The following is a 27,370-nucleotide window of genomic DNA, read 5'->3' on the forward strand; positions in this document are numbered from 1 at the left end:
ACCAACTGAAAACTAAAGAATTAAAACTTTAACAAGCGTTTTTAACAAAGAGAGTTCTGGTTAGCTGAGAAAGAAAAAAAACCATCTACTAGTAAAACTTTTCTGGTAGCCAAACAAACAACTTGCCTCAAGGAAAGACATGCAAATTTAAATCTTCCCTTCAATCTGGTTCATATGCAGCAATTTCAAAAGATCTTCTACTAACTGAAGCACGGCAGAGCTGCTCTGGAAAAAAGATTTTCCCTAAACTGCTTTGATAAGTACTAAACTCAAAAACTTCCTGCAGAAGCTTTTTTGCAATGCATGACAAGTTTTGCTGCTCATTTGACACAGAGAAAAAGTCTCCACCATCTTTAACAATGCATGTTTGCTCATTCAAGACAGGAAAAAAAACTTTGGCCTTGCTTACATTAACAGAGATTGGCAACTCAGTGAAAATAAGGCTAGAGAGCTTCCTCAGTAAAGGTTTGCTCTCATTTGCATTCAAAAAACTATCATCAGCAGCAACTTGCTGCTCTCTTTCAGTCAAAATCAATGGTATAACAGGCAACTCTTGAGATTTTACCATGACTATTTGCTAATTTGGAAGGTTAGCCATTAAAGGCAGAACATCCAAAGTTACCTCACTATCACCTTCCTTTAAAGCCTGACTCACCATCGGTTGCACTGCGGTCTGAGGTACTGCCTCTGGGCAAAAGCCCACAGAAAAGGAAGGAGGCATTATTTCTAAATTAGACCCAGGCAACAAGGAGCCGGCAGAAGGCAGGGCTGCTGCAGGAGCTGAAGCTGCTTTAAGAGCAAAATCTTTTCCCAGCCCTGGAGGTTGAGAAGGGGGCAAAATCCTTGGGCTTGGGGATGCTGAGGAAGCATCTTGGAGCTGAAGCAGTGGATTTGCCACCCTAGCTACAGCGGATCTACAAAGCTTCCACGTATGTAGGATTTGAACAGAGGGTCGGTCAGATTTACTCAAAAACAAGCCCACTCTGTCCCATTTTTCTAGATCTAGGGTACCTTCCTCAGGGAAGAAGGACGCAACATGATAAATCTCATGCAATAACTGGTCAATCAGTGGGGACATCACCTGATTGTGACCATGAGGACTTAACAAAAAGAGCAAATCTCTTTTATGTTTTTTCTGCAAAATACTTAGATCTCCCCCCATTCTTACCTGTTTTTAGCGCGCGCTGGTGCTCAAGGTTCCGAGCGATAAGAATCATTCAGTCTGAAAGCACTCTATTTGCAGATAGAGTCAAACAGCACCTAGGGGAGCTTTGTTAAGCCCAAAAATCAGAAGAGCGATCATTTACCTGATCCTCTTTTCATGGAGCCTCAGAGAGCTGCATTGGCATTCCAATTGCCTCACACGGGGCACCACTTGTGGCAAAACCACATGGACATAAAGACAAAGGACACAGAGATTCAACCAGCAAATCTCTGGGAGGGAAAGTGCGTCTCTCTTTCCCTTTGCCAGATCTTTTTATTACAATATCAAAAGGTTGTTGTTGTTGTTGTTTAGTCGTTTAGTCGTGTCCGACTCTTCGTGACCCCATGGACCATAGCACGCCAGGCACTCCTGTCTTGCACTGCCTCCCGTAGTTTGGTCAAACTCATGTTCGTAGCTTCGAGAACACTGTCCAACCATCTCGTCCTCTGTCGTCCCCTTCTCCTAGTGCCCTCAATCTTTCCCAACATCAGAGTCTTTTCCAAGGATTCTTCTCTTCTCATGAGGTGGCCAAAGTATTGGAGCCTCAGCTTCACGATCTGTCCTTCCAGGGAGCACTCAGGGCTGATTTCCTTAAGAATTGATAGGTTTGATCTTCTAGCAGTCCATGGGACTCTCAAGAGTCTCCTCCAGCACCATAATTCAAAAGCATCAATTCTTCGGCGATCAGCCTTCTTTATGGTCCAGCTCTCACTTCCATACATCACTACTGGGAAAACCATAGCTTTAACTATACGGACCTTTGTCGGCAAGGTGATGTCTCTGCTTTTTAAGATGTTGTCTAGGTTTGTCATTGCTTTTCTCCCAATAAGCAGGCGTCTTTTAATTTCGTGACTGCTGTCACCATCTGCAGTGATCAAGGAGCCCAAGAAAGTAAAATCTCTCACTGCCTCCATTTCTTCCCCTTCTATTTGCCAGGAGGTGATGGGACCAGTGGCCATGATCTTGGTTTTTTTGATGTTGAGCTTCAGACCATATTTTGCGCTCTCCTCTTTCACCCTCATTAAAAGGTTCTTTAATTCCTTCTCACTTTCTGCCATCAAGGTTGTGTCATCTGCATATCTGAGGTTGTTGATATTTCTTCCGGCAATCTTAATTCCTGCTTGGGATTCATCTAGTCCAGCCTTTCGCATGATGAATTCATGATGAATTCAAAAGGTTACAAAGATTCAAATCATCCAATAGAATTCATCCTAAGTTCTAAAACCCCTCCCAGGTTTCCTCCCACCTTGAATCTGATACTGTTGGGAAGATCTGGAACTAACACCTAAATGCTAAAAAGACTTCCTGGACTTCAAAAGACTACTTCTAAGGACAGGAAAAGAGGCCAGGAATTCTTGTAGAGATTAGCACTGTCGTGGTAAAAAACAGATTTCACAGGTTTCCAAAGGCAAGCAGGAAGGAAGATTTGCAATTGACCTTTTGTCCCTTACAAACACCAAATGGCAATGGCAGCTAGAAAACAAACAGGCACAGATGCCTGATCTTTTGAACTCAGCTTGGAAACGTGATTCCAGCACCAAGAGTAATGGAAATTAGCAAGGAATTTAATTCTCAGAAATCAGAATCCCTCAACCCAGGCAGAAAAAGTCTGTCCGAAGAACCCTTGGTTCTAGACCTCCTTCTCAACCACCACTTGGTTAAGTTTTCCTGATTTCCTACATTAAATTCCTAAAAGAGAACACTACAGGGACTCTTTACATCCTGTGTAGAACCACAGGATTGCTCCTGAACAGCCTCGTTTAATCTCACTGTAAATAAGTGGTAAGGTAAAGGTAAAGGGACCCCTGACCATTAGGTCCAGTCGTGACCGACTCTGGGGTTGCGCGCTCATCTCGCATTATTGGCCGAGGGAGCCGGCGTATAGCTTCCAGGTCATGTGGCCAGCATGACAAAGCCGCTTCTGGCGAACCAGAGCAGTACATGGAAACGCCGTTTACCTTCCCGCTGTAGCGGTTCCTATTTATCTACTTGCATTTTGAGGTGCTTTCGAACTGCTAGGTTGGCAGGAGCTGGGACAAACCAACAGGAGCTCACCCCGTCACGGGGATTCGAACCGCCGACCTTCTGATCAGCAAGCCCTAGGCTCAGTGGTTTAACCACAGCACCACCTGGGTGGTACAGTGACAATAAAGTATTTATTCTATTTCTTCTTCTCTTCTCATTAGATGTACAGTACATGAAATGTTCTGCAGATTACATATGGAAAAACTGCCATATGCAAAAGGTTATTATATTTCCCTCTCTCCAGAAAAAAAAAACCTGAATTCCTTTCAAATCCTATTGCTGGATAGGAAAGTATGTGGAGGAGGCATGGTTCCACTATGATGTTCCTGGGAAAGTGTAGTCATCAAATCTCTCCCTGAAGTGAGCACAAGAGACCAAAGTTCCACAGAGGCTCAGTCTGCCACGCCTGTGTGTTTAGTTTCTGAAGATGCAATGGCACCTGCAAACACTATACCTTCTTGAGGAGATTGTACGTCTTTAACTTTTGTCATAGGAGGGTGCAGCAGCAGAATCCTGATGACACAAGTCACAGGCACAAACAGCTACACAAAGACCGCTGGGTTTCATTGTGAGCTTCTGGTGCTCTTTGAGGACACTTATTGGCCTGGAAGTGAGAGCTGGACCATAAAGAAGGCTGATCGCCGAAGAATTGATGCTTTTGAATTCTGGTGCTGGAGGAGACTCTTGAGAGTCCCATGGACTGCAAGAAGATCAAACCTATCCATTCTGAAGGAAATCAGCCCCGAGTGCTCACTGGAAGGACAGATCGTGAAGCTGAGGCTCCAATACTTTGGCCACCTCATGAGAAGAGAAGACTCCTTGGAAAAGACCCTGATGCTGGGAAAAATTGAGGGCACTAGGAGAAGGGGACGACAGAGGACAAGATGGTTGGACAGTGTTCTCGAAGCTACGAACATGAGTTTGACCAAACTGCGGGAGGCAGTGGAAGACAGGAGTGCCTGGCGTGCTATGGTCCATGGGGGTCACGAAGAGTCGGACACGACTAAACGACTAAACAACAACAACAACAACAACAACAACAACAACAACAACAACAACAACAACAACAACATTGGCCTGGAGGCTTCCTCCATGCCCCCACCCCTTGGGTCCCCCAATGGCCACAGAGTTCCAAGGTCAGGGAGAGTGCTTTCCCTTAAAGTAAAGGCAAGCTTGGAAGGACACCAAAGGTGGGTAAGAAACAGATACCATTTTGCTCTGCAAAAGTTTACAAGGAGAAGGACTTTAAAAGCAGTTACAAGCCATTAAATAGTCGGTCAATATTTGCCACAAATGCAAATTTTGGCAGAAGCGTCAGTAACTGTTTGGTGCCTTCTTTTGCTGATAAAAACAAGCATTTAATGTAAAACAAGTCTGAACTGCATTGAACAGTATGCTTTTGTCTTAAAAAGACCAACACTATGTTTGCTACACAGGAGAAAAACTTACAGCTAAAAACTGCCATCAGGTTTTTGCTCATTTCAGATGTAACAGCAGCAGGCAGCTAGTAGAGGGACTTTGCGAGATGCAGAGTAAACATGATCATTTACATGTCCTGGCCTCCAAGTGACCACCTAACAAAAAACCAACTAACAAAAAATCAACAGGGTGTGCCCCTCCCAATGCACTAAAAAGGGACAAAAATAAGGGGCCGTGATGATGGGGTCAGGAAAGAGTAAAACGAGGACAAGTCCTGTTTGTGTTTGAGACACATTCATAGCCCTAACCCTGACTTTATGCCAGGCCTTGTTCACAACATACATTTAAAGCTTTCCACTTTCAAAAGTTGTGGCTTCCCCTAAAGCAGGGGTCAGCAAACTTTTTCACCAGGGGGCCAGTCCACTGTCCCTCGGACCTTGTGGGGGGCTGGACTAGATTTTGAAAAATAATAATGAACGAATTCCTGTGCCCCACAAATAACCCAGAGATGCATTTTAAATTAAAGGACACATTCTACTCATGTAAAAGCAAGCTGATTCCCGGACCATCTGCAGACCAGACTTAGAAAGCAATTGGGCTGGATCTGGCCCTGGGCCTTAGGTTGCCTACCCATGCCCTAAAGCAGCGTTTTTCAACCACTGTTCCGCGGCACACTAGATGCTGCCTGGTGTGCCGCGGTGTGCCGCGGCGAGAAGGGCGAGATGTTGCCTGGTCACGTGCCTGGTCACGTGCCGCGACGAGAAGGCGGCCGCCATTAGGGGGCGCTGACCCACCGGAAAGGAAGCCGGCCGGGTCACGACGCAGGGCGACGCTCTCGCTCCTCTTGCTCCTCTTTCTCGCCGCTTTCGCTCTTCTTGCTGGCGGCGCCCGGGGCTTGGTCGGCGCGAGGCCGCGGACAATATTTCTCCTCCTCTTTCCCAAAGCTCAGTGCAAACGACTGAAGGGTGGTTTAACTTAAAGAAGCTACAATTCAGCTGGATGAGCTCAACCTGAAACTTGCTGAGCAAAGGATTGTGCTGGCAGAGAAATCAGCGGCTTGTGAAGCCTTATTACAGGAGATTGCAACCAACACAGCAATTGGCAAGTCATAATTCTTACAGTCATAATTCACTGAGATTTAGAGGCCTTACCCCACAAACTAAACTGGGCTCTCTTGGGTGGCTCTCTTTTTATTCATTTTTATGCCCTGGCAGAACATAGGCTGCTAAGCCTAGATAAATGTTACTTTTAAGTTGCTTTCAATGGTGTGACTTCTAAATTTCTGTGATTTTTGGTCAGGTTTTCTGCTAGTCTTACTCATTATTATTTTCATCTATCTATTGTTGGCTTTCAGCATTTTGTTGCTTATTCACTTTTTACCACTTAGCATAATGAAATTTGCTCACATGAGGTTTCTTTCTCTCTGATATACGGTACTAGTTTGTTAAGTGCAAGGTAGTCATTTCCATGCAAGTAAGAAAAGATTCAGACCTCAAAAAAGATTCAGATCTCAAACGTCACACCCAGCTGCAGCCTGAGTTGTTAAAATGTTGTTCTTCAACTTTGTGATATATTTTCTTATTTGGTTTTAAGTAGCTTTATGGTTTTGACTGTATATGTTCATAATTTCTGTGCGCCATATCGGAAATAGTCAATATAGGCACAGAGTTAAATTTTTTAACTTTTTTAATGGTGGTGTGCCTCGTGATTTTTTTCATGGAACAAGTGTGCCTTTGCCCAAAAAAGGTTGAAAAACACTGCCCTAAAGAGTCCTGGGAGCTTAAATTTGTTAAGGGTGCTAAGAGTTGTTGGGAGACACCATTCTCCCCCCCCCCTACCCTGAGCTTCCTGGGATTAGAGATTGACAGTTGGACGAGAGACTACTCTGAGAACTGCCATTCTGCGAGGGAAACAGGTCTCCTAACAATTCCTGGCACCCTGAACAGACTACAGTTCCCAGGATCCATTGAGGGGAAACCCTGACTGGTACAATAGAATAGTGCTTTAAAACCATCCCTCTGGACCAGACTTTGCAAAACCCAGGGGGAGGGGCAGGCTGTTTTGCAAAGCACAGGCTGAGACTATTTGCAGCCTCTGGGGCAAAATGAGAATGGAAGCCATCTCCAGGGGCGGCAGGTGAGTCCTTTGAGGGGGGGCAGGGTGGCGTTGGGCATTTTTTTAAGTTTACACCTTTTATTTGCCATTGCATCATGTGAACCGGGATCCTACCAAGAGGATCTGCAGTCATAGAATCATAGAATCCTAGAGTTGGAAGAGACCCCAAGGGCCATCCAGTCCAACCCCCTGCCAAGCAGGAAACACCATCAAAGCATTCTTGACATATGCCTGTCAAGCCTCTGCTTAAAGACCTCCAAAGAAGGAGACTCCACCACACTCCTTGGTAGCAAATTCCACTGCCGAACAGCTCTTACTGTCAGGAAGTTCTTCCTAATGTTTAGGTGGAATCTTCTTTCTTGAAGTTTGAATCCATTGCTCCGTGTCCGCTTCTCTGGAGCAGCAGAAAACAATCTTTTTCCCTCCTCCATATGACATCCTTTCATATATTTGAACATGGCTATCATATCACCCCTTAACCTTCTCTTCTCCAGGCTAAACATACCCTAAGACGTTCCTCATAAGGCATCGTTTCCAGGCCTTTGACCATTTTGGTTGCCCTCCTCTGGACACGTTCCAGCTTGTCAGTATCCTTCTTGAACTGTGGTGCCCAGAACTGGACACAGTACTCCAGGTGAGGTCTGACCAGAGCAGAATACAGTGGTACTATTACTTCCCTTGATCTAGACGCTATATTCCTATTGATGCAGCCTAGAATTGCATTTGCTTTTTGAGCTGCTGCATCATACTGTTGACTCATGTCAAGTTTGTGGTCTACCAAGACTCCTAGATCCTTTTCACATGTACTGCTCTCAAGCCAGGTGTCACCCATCCTGTATTTGTGCCTTTCATTTTTTTGCTCAAGTGTAGTACTTTACATTTCTCCCTGTTAAATTTCATCTTGTTTGCTTTGGCCCAGTTGTCTAATCTGTTAAGGTCATTTTGAAGTGTGATCCTGTCCTCTGGGGTATTAGCCACCCCTCCCAATTTGGTGTCATCTGCAAACTTGATCAGGATGCCCTCAAGCCCATCTTCCAAGTCATTGATAAAGATGTTGAATAAGACTGGGCCCAAGACAGAGCCCTGTGGCACCCCACTAGTCACTACTCTCCAGGATGAGGAGGAGCCATTGATGAGCACCCTTTGGGTTCGGTCAGCCAGCCAGTTACAAATCCACTGAATGGTAGCATTGTCTAGCCCGCATTTTACCAGCTTCTTTACAAGAATATCATGGGGCACCTTGTCAAAGGCCTTGCTGAAATCAGGGAGAGCTCCTTCCCTCTTCCCAATACAGAGCTTACCAGTATGTGTGTGACTGTGTTAGTGCGTTGCACAGAATGGCTGGATTGCTCCCCGTCCCTCTTGCCTGCCTAGAGCTCCCCTGCTCCTCCTCCCTCATGCTGGCGGAGAGGGAGGGGTGTGTATGTTTGCATGCGTGCGTGCGTGCGATGGCTCCGCTTTCCTCAGGACGTAACAGGGCCTGAGTGAGTAGCTAGAGGAAAGCGGGAGCTCTAGCTGGCTCCCAGCTGGGAGGGTGGGAGAAAGAGAGAGGGGTGGGTGGGTGCCCCTAGCTGGCTCCCAGCTGGGGGGGTGGGGGAAAGAGAGAGGGGTGGATGGGTGCCCCTAGCTGGCTCCCAGCTGGGAGGGTGGAGGGAGAGAGAGAGGTGTGTGGGTGCTCCCAGCTGGGGGTGGGTGGGAGAAAGAGAGAGAGGTGGATGGGTGCCCCTAGCTGGCTCCCAGCTGGGGGGGGGTGGGAGAAAGAGAGAGGGGTGGGTGGGTGCCCCTAGCTGGCTCCCAGCTGGGAGGGTGGGAGAAAGAGAGAGGTGGGTGGGTGCCCCTAGCTGGCTCCCAGCTGGGGGGGTGGGAGAAAGAGAGAGAGGTGGATGGTTGCCCCTAGCTGGCTCCCAGTGGCTCAAAGGGGCAGGGAAACCTGGTATATACCAGCCCCACACGTCAGCACATTTGTTTTCATGGGAATAAACTACCTCCCAGCTCCCCACCACCACCAAACAACAGCCATAGGTATCAGGGCTGAAATAAGTGCTGGAAATCATGATGACCTCCGAACTTGAAAGTTTTGCTCTCCTTTCCTCTTGATTCCTCTTGATTACTAGTGTTAGTGCCTGGAGGCGGTTGGAGGATGGATGGTGGCTAACAGATTGAGGTTGAATCCTGACAAGACAGAAGTACTGCTTGTGGGGGACAGGAGGCGGGCAGGTGTGGAGGATTCCCTGGTTCTGAATGGGGTAACATTCCCTTGAAGGACCAGGTGCGCAACCTGGGAGTCATTCTGGACTCACAGCTGTCCATGGAGGTGCAGGTCAATTCTGTGTCCAGGGCAGCTGTCTATCAGCTCCATCTGGTACGCAGGCTGAGACCCTACCTGCCTGCAGACTGTCTCGCCAGAGTGGTGCATAATATAGTTATCTCCCGCTTGGACTACTGCAATGCGCTCTACGTGGGGCTACCTTTGAAGGTGACCCAGAAACTACAATTAATCCAGAATGTGGCAGCTAGATTGGTGACTGGGAGCGGCCGCCGAGACCACATAACACCGGTCTTGAAAGACCTACATTGGCTCCCAGTACGTTTCCGAGCACAATTCAAAGTGTTGGTGCTGACCTTTAAAGCCTTAAATGGCCTCGGTCCAGTATACCTGAAGGAGCGTCTCCACCTCCAGCATTCTGCCCGGACACTGAGGTCCAGCGCCAAGGGCCTTCTGGCGGTTCCCTCATTGTGAGAAGCCAAGTTGCAGGGAACTAGGCAGAGGGCCTTTTCGGTGGTGGCGCCCGCCTTGTGGAACGCCCTCCCAACAGATGTCAAAAAGGAAAACAACTACCAGACTTTTAGAGGCTTTTAATGTGTAATAGATTATTGTGTTTTATTTTTCTGCTGGAAGCCGCCCAGAGTGGCTGGGGAAACCCAGCCAGGTGGGCGGGGTAGAAATAATAAATTATTATTATTATTAGTGACAAAAAAAAGTATGCACATACCTAAAGCTATTTCTACTATTTCACATTGTTGTTGTTGTTGTGCTCGTCATCATTAATTACACACCCTTTACCAACATGTCCCAGATTGGGTTACAATCAAAAATTCAAAACAGTTAGCAATCAAAGGGATAGAGTGGGCGCCCTGAAAACACACATCTCAAAGGTGGAGAGGTTCATCTTCATCTTTTGCCAAAAGCTGAATAGTGAAGAAGCCAAACACATAACTGTGAGGAGGGAATTTCACAATTTAGGGGATTCCACAGAGCAGTGGTTCCCAACAGGTGGTCCTGGGGGTCTGCGAGCTATGCCAGAGTGGTCCGCAAGATGCTATTAGAATAAAAAATATATTAAATATATTTCGTATGATAACAGATTTTTTGTTTTGGCCGCTTCCTGCATGAGCAGAGTCTAGCGCAAAACTAGAATTAGATAGAGGCAGTAGTTCTGCTGTATGCCATTAGGTGGCGCTTTACAAACACTACTGTTTTGCAAAGAGGCAGCGCGCGCATTCTACTAACACTCACCTCCCCAAGATGCTTTGCGCGCGTCGGCTTCATTTGTGCGCTACTGCGCAGGTACCCTGTCTTCTCCATTCCCCTCCCTCCTCCCTGGCGCGCGCTGCCTCTTTGCAAAACAGTAGTGTTTGTAAACAAAGCGTTGTTTTTCCGCAGAAGCTACAGTTCGCGTAGTTAAAAATGGACCGTTGGTTAAAAAGTGGTTCATCTCATTAAGAACTGAAAATTAAAACTAACTGTATACTGATGAAGTACTCTGTTGTAACTGTAAAAAGCGTATAAATATAAAATATAAAAAGACTCTTAATTTGGCTCTCACTTTTTAATTTTAGGATTAGGAATTAATGGGGGTCCTTGTCACAATAGCGGCTCGATGAGGGGTCCTCAAGAAAATTTTGTTATTTAGGGCTTAAAACACTAAAGTGAGTACTATGAAGTGAGTACTATAAAATGCAGCTCTTAGAACAGGGCCTACCGTATATGAGGGTCTGGGGGGGGGGGGGGGAGAGAACCGGAAAAAATGGGAGGAAAAACAGTTTTTTTCCCATTTTCCTCCAAAGCAGTTTTTTAGAAGTCCATGAGAAAAATGACTAAAAGGAAGAGGAAGAGAAAATGTAAAATGATAACAGTAGTTCAGAACATAGCTGCCAAGTCCGGGTCGTAAAGATCCGGGATCGGCAGCGCGCGCATGACCGGAAGTTGCCCTTCTATGGGCACCAGAAAATGCCGGCGCCGGAAGTCGCTTCCGCGCATGACCGGAAACACGTAAAAGCGACTGCCGGCGCCGCCATTTTCTGGTGCCCATAGAAGGGCAAAGCGGCACCAGAAAAATGGCCGCCGGGCAGAAGCCAATTAAAGGGAAAATACCGGGATTTTCCACCAAACGGGAGACCGCCGGGAAACGGTAAGAAAAAAGGGGTTTTCCCGGCGGATACGGGATACTTGGCAGCTATGGTTCAGAAAATGAAATAGAATAAACTGCATGTATATGTTGTGTCTTCTGTTTCTGTCTTTTTTAAATCACTACCTTCTATGTAGCTTAAATATTGAGGTTTTCTTTTCCCAAGCAGAGATAATGTGTAAGCGTGGTCACAGCTCCCTTAAAAAAGGTCAACAACTCTGGGGAACCTTTCCTTAAAAAGTCAATAATTTTGGGGTTCCCCCCCTTAAAAAGATGATGAGTGGTTGTTTGATCTGGCTTTCATTCCTGGTTTCACAGGTAAACTTAGTGATATTAACCTAAAGGTAAATGCATTGGCGACATGATTAAAATAGTTTCATCCTACAAAACAAAATTTAAGCTAAGGATGGCTGACCTTACAATCACAATTTTTGATCACTTTCCTAATATGCAGGACCATCTGGGGGAAAAGAAATACTGCTTTTGTTTTTCAAACAGAAGTATGTGGCTGAAATTGGTTCTGTTATTCTGGAGTTAGAAAAAAGATTTGGCGACTTCCAAAAAACTGAATTAATTGTAGAGTACATGTCATTTCCATTCAAATCTGATTTGGACATTTAAAAAATTGCTGTCACTATCAGTACAAATTACTCATTGTGGAAAATATCTTTGAAAATGAGATATTAACTCTGAAAAATGACATTTTTCTGTGGGCCCGTGCAGAAGAAGAATCGTTTTGGAAGTTTGCGCCCAGACAGAAATTTCCAAATTTGAGAAGATGCAGTGAAATTTTACACTCATGTTTTGGTTCTACTTATTTGTGTGAATCTGCATTTTCATATTTAAAAATGACAAAGGAGTTTGTGCGGCGTAGTTTTGTGAGTGCTTTTATGCAACTCTCTCCCAAGAAAGCTCTAAAAGTTTCCGTTTCCCCCCGTAAGAAAAGTATTTGGGCAGTGCTCCCCCCAAAAAGGTTACCAAATCTGGTCACCCGCCTTTCCTTCTCCCTAAAATAGCTCAACAACTTTGAGCCGAACCCCAAAAAATGGGGGTAGATCACCGCCAGATTTTAATTCTGAAAGTAGATCACAGTCTCTTGGGAGTTGGCCACCCCTGCTATATATATAAAAGGATGTCATATGGAGGAGGGAGAAAGGTTGTTTTCTGCTGCTCCAGAGAAGCGGACACAGAGCAATGGATTCAAACTACAAGAAAGAAGATTCCACTTCAACAGTAGGAAGAACTTCCTGACAGTCAGAGCTGTTCGACAGTGGGATTTGCTGCCAAGGAGTGTAGCAGAGTCTCCTTCTTTGGAGGTCTTTAAGCAGAGGCTTGACAGGCATATGTCAAGAATGCTTTGATGGTGTTTCCTACTTGGCAGGGGGTTGGACTGGATGGCCCTTGGGGTCTCTTCCAACTCTAGGATTCTAGGATTCTATGTCTTATTTTCAGGGTATGGCTTATATTCCTTGAAAGCTTAAAAATCCTGCTATGGCTTATTTTATGGCTACGTCTTATTTTCGGAGAAACAGGGTAAAATCCTAGCAAAGATTTAAAATAGCAAAATATGCAAAAAATAAGTGTGGAATGACAAGTTGTTACAAGGCACACAAAGAGACACAAAATCCCCAAAAAACAATTTTATCTTATTTTTTAGGCCCATTATTCTTTTTTCTTTTCACAGTGCAGGGAACCACCGAAGATTTAGTCGTCTTCAGAATATAAGTACAAGAACACCACAGTTAATAGTACCATGAAATTTCAACAGACAATTTTTTTCAACGGTAAGTAGAATAAACCTTGAACGTGACCTACAGTGTCATTTGATGCAGAGAAATGGGTCCATTCTGCTCAGGGAAAAGACGGGGTTTGTCACGGTCCGGTCGGCGGGCGTCAGGACCAGAGGCAAGATGGTGGTGTAGAAGCAGGAACAGGTGCAGGGCTGAGGGTCCAGCCGCAGGCAGTTGCAGGGTCAAGGAGCAAGGCAGAGACGAAGGTCCAAGTTGCAATAAGCAAGGCGAAGGCTCAAGGAACAAGAAGCAAGGCGAAGGTCCAAGGGTCGAGGAGCAAGGCGAAGGCAAAGCAAGGGTCCAAGGGTCGAGGATCCAGGCGTCGGCAAGGCAAGGGTCCAAGGAACAAGGAGCAAGGCGAAGGCAAAGCAAGGGTCCAAGGAGCAAGGAGCAAGGCGAAGGATCAAGGAACAAGAAGCAAGGCGAAGGTCCAAGGAACAAGAAGCAAGGCGAAGGTCCAAGGAACAAGAAGCAAGGCGAAGGTCCAAGGGTCGAGGAGCAAGGCGACGACAAGGCGAGGGTCCAAGGAGCAAGGATCAAGATGTCGGCAAGGCAAGGGTCCACGGAGCAAGGATCAAGAGGCCAGATGCAACCAGGCAAGGATAGCGTTGCTGTGGCCAAGAGCTGAAGGGAAATGCTGGGCTTTTATCCCTCCCAGCTCCTGCCACCAGGTGCAGTGAGATAACAAGTGGCCTCACCTGAGAGACTACTCCTTGCCTCTCCAGCACAAGCTGAGGTCTCCACCTGTGTGGCCACGCCTTGCTTCTCCAGCACAAGCTGAGGCAGGCCCCAGTCCTGCAAGGCACTACAGGCCCCAGAGCCTGACTCCTGCCCATACTCCTGACAGGGTTTCTTAATCCTGTGTCACTAGACACTGCCTATCAGGGTCCGTACCTGGACTTGGGGAGGTCATAAGTTCCCACAGCTGTATTTGAGGTCATTGAAGATGGGGAAAGAATGCAAAGACCCCCTGGAGATATTAAGCGCAAATAATGTTCTACATTAACATCAAATAAATTAGCTGATACAAAATATTAGGAGTTATTTCTGGGAAACCGTGGGCGAACCTTGGGCAATTTCAGTATATGTCATTAATCCATAGCTGCCAAGTCTCCCGTTTTCCCCGGGAAATCCCCGTTTCCCCAGCTGTTCCTAGCTGAAAAAAACGGATTTTTTTGTTTTCCCCCGGTTTATTCTGGCGCGGCGGCCATTTTGGAACTGGGTGGAGCATGCTCAGAAGCGACTTTTGATGCTGCTCTACCCAGTTCCAAAATAGCTGCAGTGCGACTTCTGGCGCGGCGGCCATTTTGGAACTGGGCAAAGCAGCATCAAAAGTCGCTTCTGAGCATGCTCCACCCAGTTCCAAAATGGCAGCAGCGCTACTTCCGGTCTGCTATTTCCGGCCCGGTCCCTTATTTCTCTGACAGCAACTTGGCATTAATCAGTTCTGTTAAAAAGTTCTCTTTACTATTCACACGCGATAAAATCTGGGACCCAAACCATCGTTGTGACGAAAATGGAATATTCATCTAATCAGCATCAGAAATCTGGAACTGACAGCAGTCTGGGATCGGAAGCCCACGACACAGGAAGTTGCGTCAATGCAACTTCCGGTGGCGCTTTGCCCTTCTATGGGCACCAGAATGGGCAGCGTCAGCACCGGGAGTCGCTTCTACGCATGGCCGGAAATGCGTAAAAGCGACTTCCAGCACCAGTGCCGCCATTTTCTGGTGCCCCTAGAGGGCAAAGCGCCACCGGAAGTTGCGCCTACGCGTTTCCGGACACACGTAGAAGCGACTTCCGGCGCTGCCGCCGCCAGTTTCTAGTGCCCATAGAAGGGCAAAGCAGCACCGGAAAAATGGCCGCTGGCAGAAGCGTATTTAAGGGAGAATAACGGGATAAAAACCTATACGGGAGACCATTGGGAAACGGTAGGAAAATGTAGGTAAATGTATGAAACAAAGATGGGGAGCTATATAAAGAGAGAGATTTGGAATTTCAATTTAGCAGAGATGCTCAGTTCTATTCCAGAAAGGTCAGAAATAAGTATGCCGTGTGACACCGGAAGTTGCGTCGACGTAACTTCCGGTGTTGCTTTGCCCTTCTATGGGCACTCAAAATGGCGGCCGCCGGCTTCGAAAGTCACTTGTACGCATGTCGGGAAGTGCGTCGACGCAACTTCCGGTGTCGCTCCGCCCATCTATGGGCACCAAAAACGGCCGCCGCCGACACCGGAAGTCGTGTCTATGCACTTCCGGACATGCGTAGATGCGGCTTTTGAAGCCGGCGGTGGCCATTTTTGGTGCCCATAGAAGGGCAAATCGGAAAGGGAAAAAATGGCTGCCGGCAGGAGAAAATAACGGAGAAAAACGGGAGACGAAGTGATACGGGGGACCACTGGGAAAAGGTAAGTAAAAACGGGGGTTTCCCGGGGAAAACGGGGTACTTGGCAGCTATGCCAATGCGAGCCTAAGAATTATTTCCCTATGGTATTTGAACAACGTCTAAGTGGGCACCAAGGGGCAATATGGACTCTCCCTGTTCAGGTAAAAAGCAGGTGAGGAATGCAGCGGCACCCTGTGGACTAGAAGCAGATTCCACAGTATCAGACGGGGATATTTTTGCCAATATGATTCCTGGTTCTACCAGTTCACAGAATAATTAATAAGAGGGAGACAAAGAGGAGACGAAGTGATACGGGGGACCACCGGGGAAAGGTAAGTAAAAACAGGGTTTTCCCGGGGGAAACAGGGTACTTGGCAGCTATGGCCTGACTCCCCACGCCTTTGCCAACATCCTGCTGCAACCGAGTCAGGGAATCTACTGCCTTTAGGGGCTGGCTTTGCTTCTCTCCAGCTTCTTTCTCTCTCTCTTCTTTGTCCTCTTGTTAAATGGAACGATGTTCCAACAAATCAAAACCGGATTCTGTTCTTTTTTTCCAGGGTGATCGCGCTTTTGTGTTAACAGAGCACAGTGTTAAGTTTGTACAGCCTAATAATAATAATAATAATAATAATAATAATTTATTATTTATACCCCACCCATCTGGCCAGGTTCCCCCAGCCACCCTGGGCGGCTTCCAACAAAACATTAAAATACAGAAATCAAACATTAAAAGCTTCCCTATAGCGCTCTGAGAAAAGGGGCAGAAATGAGAGCTGTACATTGAAAGGTTTTCTACGGCAACTGTTTTCTCTGATTTCTCAGAAATCTCGGCTTCCCAAAAACACCCACTCCACTAAGTAAAAAATAAAATCAAAATCAAAAGGCTTAATAAAAAAAATATAATGGCAGGATGAGGCTGAATACATCAGCGGGTTGTTCAGTGCTCCTCCTCAGGCAAAAAACAAACAAACAAACAAACAAACAAACAAACAAACACATCAAGAATCTATGGCAGCTCACAAATATATTTCTCATTTAAAATGAAAGAGGCACAATAACAAAAACCAAAGTGCAACTCTACAGGGTGGATGGGCTTTCGGAACTACCTAATACAGTGGTGCCTCGCTAGACGAAATTAATTCGTTCCACGGGTTTTTTCTTATAACGGAAAATTCGTCTAGCGAATCCCATAGGAATGCACTGAATTTTTTTTGCCCATAGGAACGCATTAATTGAATTTCAATGCATTCCTAGGGGAAACCGCGATCCGCTAGACGAATTTTTCGTAAAACGAATTCGTCTAGCGAGGCAACCTCCGCTAGAAAAAAACTTTTCGTTAAGCGGGAATTTTGTTAAGCAGGGCATTCGTTAAGCGAGGCACCACTGTAACTGAAACTGCCTCTTTGGAAAACCCACACCTAAGAGTCTTAAAGCCCTGCATGTCCTGTTCACACAGCTGAACTCCGCGATATGGCGCGGAGATGGACCAGACTATTTCACATCAACTGGTCTTCTTGGCAGCTATGCACCGAGAAGGAAATTTGGACATAGCTGAAAGGCACGGCTGCTCCATGAAAAAAAAACACGCCCACGTTCGGTCCAAGCGCAAATCCTAAACAATTTCATGGCTCCTGTCCACAAGCCACTATTTGCGACTTGTGCTCTATTCCCATCGCAGCTTCTTATCGGCTGGTGGCAGGTTTCGCATGCAGCACCCTCATTATATCGAGGTCTGTTCTAACAAATCCTATGCTGAGAAAAGGAGGCAAAAACGTCGACCAGTTCTTGGGCAAAATAGTACTGTTTTAATCTGTATTACAGGTAGGTAGCCGTGTTGGTCTGAGTCGAAGCAAAATTAAAAAAAATCCTTCAGTAGCACCTTAAAGACCAACTAAGTTTTTATTTTGGTATGAGCTTTCGTGTGCATGAAGAAGTGTGCATGCACACGAAAGCTCATACCAAAATAAAAACTTAGTTGGTCTTTAAGGTGCTACTGAAGGAATTTTTTTTATTTTGTTTTAATCTGTAGTTAACCATAAACCAGACAGTGATCCAGGGTCATCGTCTGTTTTGGTTCATGCTTCTTCCGTTTTATAACTAAAATAAATCAAATAAATACAAGTCAATAATCATGTCATGCATGCTATTAAATCATACCTTATACTCAGGTCAATAGCCGGCATGGACACGAATGGATACAGTCCATATTATTTCCACAATGCAAAAATACAGGAAGAGACAACAATAGAACAAAAACACAACGTACCGAGTACTTGCGTGTACTCTGCGGAACAGGGGTAATAATAATAATAATAATAATAATAATAATAATAATAATAATAATAATAATAATTTATTAATAATGATAATTCATACTCATACGCAACCCCTGCTGCCTGGCGCAAGGAATAAAGAGCTGAATCCTATATAATAAAGTGCAAGTGTCTCTGCGTCCAGATTCCCTGTGTCCCTGTGTCCGCGCTACTGCGCATGTGCCCCACGGACACGGGGATTGGACGCAGAGACTGGACGCACACAGAGCCGGAATGCGGTTCTCTCTCCCTCAACGGCTTCCCCTCCAAACCGCCGTTCCGTGCCTGTCCTCCCGACTAATGGCGCGAGGGGAAGAGGGAAAGGGACCGTGAGGGATTGAGACGCGAGCGCGCGTTCCCCGCTGCCGCCGGGGCGTTCGTGTCCCCGCCGCCGCCGTTCCCCACCCCTCCCCCCACCCGCCGTGAGGTGGCCTCAGCTCTGGGTTGGTTGGGAAAGGTGAGAAGGAGGCTGCTTCCCCCCCTTTTTTCTCTCCTACGCTCCCCCGCCCACGACCAGCAGCAAGCGGGCGTCGCACACACACACACTCTCTCTCTCTCCCCCACCCCTCTGCCTACCGTTTCCCTCGCGGTGCAGGGTCAGAGGCAGACAGAAGCAGGGGCAGCGCATGGGGGGGGGAGGAAGAGCAGCCGGGGGGGAGGAGATGTTTGACAAGGGAGCAGGGAAGCCCCTCTTTCCCTGCTCCGTGAAGCATCTCCTTCGCTACCCCGCGCCTCCGCCACGTTCAGCAAGAAGCCGGTGGCAGCGGAGGGATGCTGCTCATTCTTCCCTGCTAACCCTTCGCAAAAGCAGGCTCGAGCCCAGGGGGAGGGCAGGAAGGAAAGAGGGCCCTGGCCGCCCCTACCTTCCCCCCTCCCCTGCCTAGGCATGGACCGCGGCAGCGGAGGAGGAAGAGGTGGAGCAGCGACGGAGGAGCCCAGGAGAGTCCTGGCACGTGTGGGTGGAGAAAAGAAGGGAGGGGGAGAGAGAGAGAGGGAATGGGCGGGGGGAATTGCATGTTCTAGCACCCGTTAATTTAACGGGCTTCACGATACTAGTATACAATAACCCCACAGGTCACTCCCTAGTCCACCAAGGCAGGTTTAAAGTAACTACAGATTAAAACAGTTCTATTTTGCCCAAGAACTGGTCGACGGGTTGCCTCCTTTCCTCAGCATTTTGACTTTAATTTGCGACACGGGGGTTGTTTTTAACAGCGCTAACAAATCCTAGAGCAGTGCTACAGAGAGGAAATTTCAAGTCTCCACAGCTGCCAAAACCACCTCCTCGCCACGCGAGATGGACGCGGCAAAACGCGACCCGAGATGTTGCCGCCGTCGCTGCCTCCTTCCTACTCCTGGGTAAGTGATGGGGAAATTGCAAAAGAAAAGGCACACCATTTGACACAAAGTTGGGAGGGAAGATCGTGGCCGCGGTCCCGACCCCCAAGACGGAAATTTGTTCTAAAACAGCTCCACTGCTACACAGTGTTTAACTTGTGAAACTTAAGAAGTTGCTCTTCGCAACTTGTCCCCTATGAGTAGTTATATTTTCCTAACACCATATAAATAAGTAATATTTATACAGCTTCGACATTCTGAGACATGCAGTAGTTTTTTGTTGTCGTAGGTAGTACATTTTTCTTCCTGATCGTACGTGGATTTTTAAAATTATTATTATTATTGATCGCCTCGTTACCACCAGATCTCATGCCGGGCCATGTCGGGCATTGTCGACTACATTTGAGGGGGGCTCTGAATCATCCATGGGGAGAACGATACGTGTGCCCCTTATGACAAGTTCGTGGTCCCCAAAGCCGAGCTCCCCATCCAGGGGGTCCTCGGAGCCGTTTCCCGCCACCCGTCGAGATGTGCCGGATGTCAAAGAATCGGTGTTCGTGGTCAAATCCCCGTAGGTCAAGCTGATGTCTCCGTCGTTCAGAATCAGGTCCGAATCGTCGTCTTTCAGCTGCTCTTGATTCTGAGTAAAAGAAAGAGCTCTTTGACCAAGCAGCTAATATGCTGAATCGATACCTATCCCCAGGGCAAAAACAGCTTCTGGTGCCCCCCGGGCGCATGTGTCATGATGCACGCACAACACAGCCGATGCCCCTGCGTCCCCTCCATTGGCGGGAGGAGCGCGGGCCAAGGGGGGAGCTCGGCGCCCTCCCGCCTGTGGAGGGGACGCTTTGAGCTCCTCAGCGGCAGCGGTGAGCGAGCAGCGGCAGCAGCAGCGCCCATAGCAAGGGGCGGGGCCAAGGCACGGGGGAGGGGCCACAGTGGGGCAAGGAAAGCCATGGTCGTTCAGGGGCGAGGGGGGCAGCAGGATCAGCCTGAAATCAGGCTGCTCCGACCCCCTCCTCCCCCTCCGCGATCCGCAAGGGCGAGGGGGCGCCAGGATCAGCCCGAAATCGGGCTGCTCCGACCCCCTCCTCCCCCACCTCGACCAGCAGGGGCGAGGGGGCGCCAGGATCAGCCCAAAATCGGGCTGTTCTGACCCCCTCCTCGACCGGCAGGGGCGAGAAGGCGCCAGGATCAGCCCGAAATTGGGCTGATCCGACCCCCTCCTCCCCCTCCGTGATCGCCGGGGCGGGTGGAGGGAAAGTGGCTTTCCCTCCACCCGCCCCACAGCCAGCAAGGGGGAAGGGAGATGTCCCTTCTAGCTGGCTGGCTGTGGGGCGGGTGGAGGAAAGCCCCAGAGCCGCGCAAAGCGTTTGGCTGGCTTTCCCTCCACCCGCCCCACAGCCAGCCAGGGAGAAGGGAGACGGCACTGGGCGGCGGCTTCTCAAGCCCCCTACGATCCCTGCTGTGTGACAGGTGGGATGGGGGGAAGCACAGGATCTTTCCTGCGGTTCCCCCCCATCCCGCCCGACACAGCGGGGGATCATAGGGGGCTTCTCAACATAGCTGCCAAGTACCCCGTTTCCCCCGGGAAACCCCCATTTTTACTTATCTTTTCCCGGTGGTCCCCCGTATCACTTCGTCTCCCGTTTTTCTCCGATACTTTCTCCTGCCGGCGGCCATTTTTGTTCTTTACGATTTGCCCTTCTATGGGCACCCAAAATGGCCACCGGCGGCTTCAAAATTCGCATCTACGCATGTCCGGAAGTGCATAGACGCGGCTTCCGGTGTCGGACATTTTTGGTGCCCATAGATGGGCGGAGCGACACCGGAAGTTGCGTCGACGCACTTCCTGACATGCGTACAAGCGACTTCCGAAGCCGGTGGCGGCCATTTTTGGTGCCCATAGAAGGGCAAAGCGACACCGGAAGTTACGTCGACGCAACTTCCAGTGTCACACGGCTGCCGGTCCCGGATTCTGCAGTCCGGGACTTGGAAGGTAAGCTTCTCAAGGCCCCTACGATCCCCGCTGTGTGGGGAAGGCAGGCAGGCGGCAACAGCCCGGGGAAGTTCCGGGGCTGTTGCCGTCTCCCTGCCTGCCTTCCCCGGCGCCAGTCCCCCGGCGCCCATAGGAACGCATTGATTAAGTTTCAATGCATTCCTAGGGGAAACCGGGACTCGCTAGACGAAAAATTCGTTACGCGAATTGACCCCGTCGAACGAATTAATTTCGTCTAGTGAGGCACTACTGTGGTCTGATTTGGAAACTGGAAAGCAATCGCAGCCCTTGGCGGGAAAAAGCTGCTCCAAGAGTACAGTAACTGTTTTGCACAGCCAAACCTTCGCAGCTGCGGTAACACAACATGCACAGAAAGGATTCCTTGGTCATTACGGGAGGTTCGGCACGTACCTCATAAGCCTGAGGGCTGGTCAGGCACCTGGCAATGGGACCGCAGCAGCTTGGGAGCGTCGCTGTTAGAGGAGGACCACTGTGTGTCAGGAGGGGCTTCAGGTAACTGAAGGGGGGGCGTTATTAAGGCACAAAACACTTCAAGGAGAGCACTTCATGGGTTTTTAATTTAAAAATAATAATAATAACGATAATGGGGACCTAGGTGGCGCTGTGGGTTAAACCACAGAGTCTAGGGCTTGCTGATCAGAAGGTCGGCGGTTCGAATCCCTGCAACGGGGTGAGCTCCCGTCGCTCGGTCCCAGCTCCTGCCCACCTAGCAGTTCGAAAGCACATCAAAGTGCAAGGAGATAAATAGGGACCGCTCCGGCGGGAAGGCAAACGGCGTTTCCGTGTGCTGCTCTGGTTCGCCAGAAGCAGCTTTGTCATGCTGGCCACATGACCCGGAAGATGTCTGCGGACAAACGCCGGCTCCCTCGGCCTATAGAGCGAGATGAGCGCCGCAACCCCAGAGTCGGACACGACTGGACCTGATGGTCAGGGGCCCCTTGACCTTTACCTTTAATAACGATAATAATGATGATGATGATAATAAAAATAAAGTATTATTATTATTATTATTATTATTATTATTATTATTATTATTATTAATACCCCGTCCATCTGGCTGGGTTTCCCCAGCCACTCTGGATGGCTTCCAACAAAAGATTAAAAATACATTAAAGGTCAAGGGACCCCTGGCCATTAGGTCCAGTCATGAACGACTCTGGGGTTGCGGCGCTCATTCGCTTTACTGGCCAAGGGATCCGGCGTACAACTTCTGTTGTACCTTATTCTTCCGTGTATAAGATGCCCCCATGTATAAGAAGTCACCCTCTATTTGGGGGGACAAAAAATTAAGAAACTGGGGGGGGGGGTTGCCCAGAGTTGTTGAGCTTTTTTGGCGGGGTGGCCCAGATTTTGGGGGGAATGACATAGGAATGCATTGAATTTTTTTAAAAAAACAAATTGCCCATAGGAACGCATTAATTGAATTTCAATGCATTCCTATGGGAAATCGCGATTCGCTAGACGAATTTTTCGTAAAACGAATTCATCTAGCAAGGCAACCTCCGCTCGAAAAATCATTTCTTTAAGTGAAAATTTCGTCTTACAGGGCATTCGTTAAGCGAGGCACCACTGTATCCTCAACCTGAAATTCATTAATTAATCCAATTCTCAATTTATTTTCCCACCCACTGTTCTAGGGGGCAGCCTGTGGAAAAGATAGACACCTCCAGAGGCTAAAATAGCTGGCTGATTCTTTTAAGTAACGGAAAATCTGACAGATTTATCACTCTGGCTCTTGACTGCCAGGCTTTATGGAAGACAAGGATCCACAGCTGAGCAGAAGAAGCTCTCTTCCCCCATCATGGACAGAGGCGTAAGAGGAGGAGGAGAAACCATAGCTGCCAAGTACCCCGTTTTCCCCGGGAAACCCCCGTTTTTACTTACCTTTTCCCGGTGGTCCCCCGTATCACTTCGTCTCCCGTTTTTCTCCGTTATTTTCTCCTGCCGGCGGCCATTTTTTTCCTTTCCGATTTGCGACTTCCAGTGTCGGCGGCGGCCATTTTTGTGCCCATAGTTGGGCGGGGCGACACGGGAAGTTGCGTCGATGCACTTCCGGTCATGCGCAGAAGCTACTTTTGAAGCCGGCGGCGGCCATTTTGGGTGCCCATAGAAGGGCAAAGCGACACCGGAAGTTACGTTGACGCAACTTCCGATGTCACACGGCTGCTGGTCCCGGATTCTGCAGTCCGGGACTTGGAAGGTAAGTGACAGCAGGATCCCTTAGCTACTTCCGGTGTCAACCCGCCAATCTATGGGCACCAAAATGGCCGCTGCCGACACCGGAAGTCGCGGCGACGCACTTCCGGTCATGCGTAAGGGAGAACCGGTTTTTGTTTCTCTTAAGGATACTTATGGTCAAAGTTGTACCACAGCCGGAATAGCCAAGCGCTCTCTGCTTTCGTATTTCTCCTTTCATTTTCCGGCACTCCCTGGAACAAATCAACGAGACACAATTTCAGCCTTTTGGTTCCCAATAATCGCACTCCAAAACAAGGCAACTGGCAAGGAAAAGAGAGCCTGGCAAAGCATTAGCGTCAACGGCTTGCAAGCTTTTTTTAAAAATAAAAATAAAATAATTTTTATTGAATTTTACATAATGGGGGGAAAAGGAGAAAAAGAAATTTTTTTAAAAAAGAAATACAAGAATACAAAAAACAAGCATGGCAATATTATCCCACCTTATCTCTTCCAACTACTTCACTTCCCCTTCTTACAATCCTTGTTAGTAATTAAATCTTACCATTTCAGGATCTTAGCTGAACGTCATAAAGTTACATCTTATCTCCCAATTTGTAACCTTGTTCTCAAATATTTCTTATTCGTTTTATATAGGAAAGTGTAGGAAAAGTGTAGTTTTCCTTTAGTACCGTGCATGCGGTGAACTTAATATATTGATTCCATCATTTCAACCATAAATCTTATTTCAATGTTATATCCAAAATCCATGGCCCATTTAATCATGACCTCTATTGTTTCTTCGTCTTTTGTATTCCACTCCAAAATGGACTCATACATTTTAGATAACAATTTGGTATTTCCTTCTACCATTGGCTCGATGTGCAAAGTAGTTCCTATGTTATCACGCTCTATTCGCATAAGGCTGTTGTATTGTAAATAATAATAATAATAATAATAAAAGGTGCCAATTTCTCTGTAAAAAGGGGGGGGGAGAACAATGTCACCTACCATGTTCTCTTGATCAGCGTCCACACCAACCCTGCGGAGAAGAGGAAAGAATTACTTAAGTTCTCCCGTGCTTAAAAGCTATAAACACAAGCCCACAGCCCGTGCCCTTGGCAGTAATGGCGTGTGGTAGGAGAAAGAAAGAAAAAAAGAAGGAAGGAAGGGAAGGAAGGAAGATAGAAAGGGAGGGAGGGAGGGAGGAAGGAAGATAGAAAGGAAGGAAGGAAGATAGAAAGGGAGGGAGGGAGGGAGGGAGGAAGATAGAAAGGAAGGAAGATAGAAAGGGAGGGAGGGAGGGAGGGAGGGAGGGAGGGAGGAAGGAAGGAAGGAAGATAGGGAGGGAGGGAGAGAGGGAGGGAGGGAGGGAGGGAGGGAGGGAGGAAGGAAGGAAGGAAGAGGGAAACCACCTTTTTTGTCTCACACAAAAACCAAACGCCTGTTTTAGAAATTTCAATTCAATTATGAAATGTCCATCACAAATTACAGCTGCCCTGCAGTCGTACCAGAGTCCGTTTAAAGGTTTTCCTGTTGCTGTGGACCAGCCTAATGTATTACAGGAGGGAGGCGTAGAATAATTTAGTAAACGAAGCCGCTAGGCTACGTACATCAAGCACCGCAGCCTTGGATTTTGATGTGAATCCAACTGTATCTGGCCACTGATTTCATCCTTCGCATTAAGTCCTGTGACCAAGGAGACACCCAGCGGCCAAGAGGAGGCATTCATAGAATCATAGAATCCTAGAGTTGGAAGAGACCCCAAGGGCCATCCAGTCCAACCCCCTGCCAAGCAGGAAACACCATCAAAGCATTCCTGACATATGCCTGTCAAGCCTCCGCTTAAAGACCTCCAAAGAAGGAGGAGACTCCACCACACTCCTTGGCAGCAAATCCCACTGTCGAACGGCTCTTACTGTCAGGAAGTTCTTAATCTCTAGTGGCAGCCTTCGCATATAGGAATATATACCAGTATGCTTTCTTATCGTTTGGGATGTCTTTTGTCACTATACCTAGAAGGAACGCGTCTGGCCTTTTCTTGAAAGTTATTTTAAACATATTTTTTTAATTCTTCGTAAATATCACTCCACAACTTTTCGATTTTATCACATCCCCGCCATACATGATACCAGGGGCGTACCCAGGATCAAAACTAAGGGGGGGGGGCAAGCCACGGTCGTTCAACTTGTGGCATTTCAGCACCGAAAAGGCAAACGAAACCAACATTTTATCATTATAGGAGAGGCAACTCTGGCAAACTTTCCTTTTGGGAAAAGAGGTTCAGAGATAAAATAAACCGGCGGTCGGAAAGAAAGCAACTGGGGAGAATTGGACGCGGAGAGGCGAAGCGGGCGTCTTGCATGGCGGGGAAGGGGCGTGCCGCGCCGACCATTCGCTCTGTCACGCTTCTTTCTCTCCCTATCCAGCGCTGACATAGATTCCTCTACCAGTCGCTAGTTCTCGGTTTTTACACCATTTCAGTGTGGTAGGCAAATGATTCTTCGCCATCGCCCTACCTAATTTTGTTTTGTTTCATCCCTTTATAGCCCTGATGTGTGTGTGTGTGTGTGTGTGTGTGTGTGTGTGTGTGTGTGTGTGTGTTTTAAATAGCTTTGAGACTTCAGGGTTGACACAAGAGTAAGCCAAAACGCCGACGACGGCCCGGAGCCCATTTCCCCGAAAGTAACCTCTGCCTACTGGCCTTCCAGCTAGGGTTCTGGGCAGCTCGATCGGGTTAAGGTTTTTTTAAAAAATAATAATAAAAAAACCATTAAAAACGACTGTTGCGAGAAATCGCCTTCCCTTCCGTCGCGAGGAGCTGAAAACACGCGCAGGCACCCCAAACTGCAAACTCTTCCCCGGGGAAGTCTCGCCCGAATCCCGAAGTCCGCGGTGCTTCGTGCCAAGGAGGCCCGCCTGGGAACCCCGGGGGGCTTGGTTCGGGCCCTGGCAGCAGGAGCAGGAGGCGGGCTGGAATGGGGGCGGTCACATGGCGCCTCGGCTGGGCCGAGGCGCGCCGGAGGAGGTGGAGGCTGCTGCTGCTGCGGAGAGGGCCGGTCGGGACTGCTGGCGACGAGGCGGACGCTGCCCTACGAGCGCACAGGAGGCACACAGTGTACCCCAAGAGCGCAGCCGCCGCCTGCCCACCTGCCGCCGCCAAATGCTGTGCTTGGTATTTATTTATTTTGCTTCTGGGGGGGCAGCTGCCCCCCTGCCCCTCACTGAGTACGCCCATGCGTTGTACAGATGACAGCAGGATTCCTTAGCTAAGGCAACAGCACAAGACTCACGCCCAGGGCCGGCTCTAGGCCCGGCCTGGGTGGCGCAATGTGTCAGGGCGCCTGGCCATCAGAGGCGACGAAGGGGCGTTGAAGGGGCGCCGAATGGCTGGTGTCCGGCTGAACGCGGCAGCCAGGAGCTCCATGCGAGGCAGCAAAAGCTTCCTCTCCTCCTCTTCTTGCAGAATCAGCGAGGCTCCTGCCTAGAGTGGCACCACGCGCCTGCTGCCACTCTAGGCAGGAGTCTTGCTGATTCTGCAAGAGGAGCTGGAGAAGAGAGGAAGCTCAATGGGCACGCGCCCTCGTCGGGTCGCTCCAGGTGCTGATGTGGCGGCTGTGGCCGGGGCTGCTCCTTCTGCTGTTGGCCGTGCTGTGGGGCGGGGAAGCGCTCCCGGCTCAGGGCGTCCTGAGGCCGCTGGCGGTGGCGCTGTCATCCAAAACCCGCCTGCCGAGGAGTTCCACGCTCGGCAGGGCCTTCGCCCTCGCCCGCCCCCAGCTCCACCCTCTCTGCTCCCTTCCCAGGAGCCGAGGCCATGGTGACTCGCTGGGTGTTGCTGGATCTTCGAGCTCCGCTCGCTCGCCCTCCACCTCCTCCCCGCCGCTCTAGCTTCTGGCTAGCAGCACCCGGCGGTGCCCGCCTCGGCAGCACCACCAGCCAGCGGCCCTCGCCAGTTTCCTGGTGCGCACCGGAGGCTTCGTGGGAGGCCGCTGGGTGCAAGTGTGGAGCTGAGCCGGGTAGCGGACAGCGGGGCGACGGAGGTGCAGGCCTCATCAAACCTAAATCCGGCCCTAATATGAAGGGTGGTTTTTTTGGTTTTTTGTTTTTCATAAAACCCTGCCCGCCCGGCTGCCTCGTCCGGATCCCACCCACCCCCAAAGGTCAGCAATTCTGGGAAA

General features: G+C 48.7%; 1 protein-coding gene across 1 annotated transcript in view; it reads right to left on the bottom strand.

Moving 5' to 3' along the window:
- Positions 1-17,337: 17,337 nt before the first annotated feature.
- LOC132591435 (sodium/hydrogen exchanger 6-like) overlaps positions 17,338-27,370 on the bottom strand; it is a 51,114-nt gene continuing 41,081 nt past the window's right edge. The window contains exons 13-16 of the mRNA XM_060270012.1: positions 24,204-24,234; positions 23,367-23,446; positions 21,408-21,513; positions 17,338-19,637 (exon numbers count right to left, since the gene is read on the bottom strand). Of these exons, the coding sequence (XP_060125995.1) occupies positions 19,365-19,637; positions 21,408-21,513; positions 23,367-23,446; positions 24,204-24,234 (490 nt within the window). The 3' untranslated portion in view covers positions 17,338-19,364. The remainder of the gene's footprint in view (positions 19,638-21,407; positions 21,514-23,366; positions 23,447-24,203; positions 24,235-27,370) is intronic.

Source organism: Zootoca vivipara, chromosome W (assembly GCF_963506605.1).
Source record: "Zootoca vivipara chromosome W, rZooViv1.1, whole genome shotgun sequence".
NCBI lineage: Eukaryota > Metazoa > Chordata > Lepidosauria > Squamata > Lacertidae > Zootoca > Zootoca vivipara.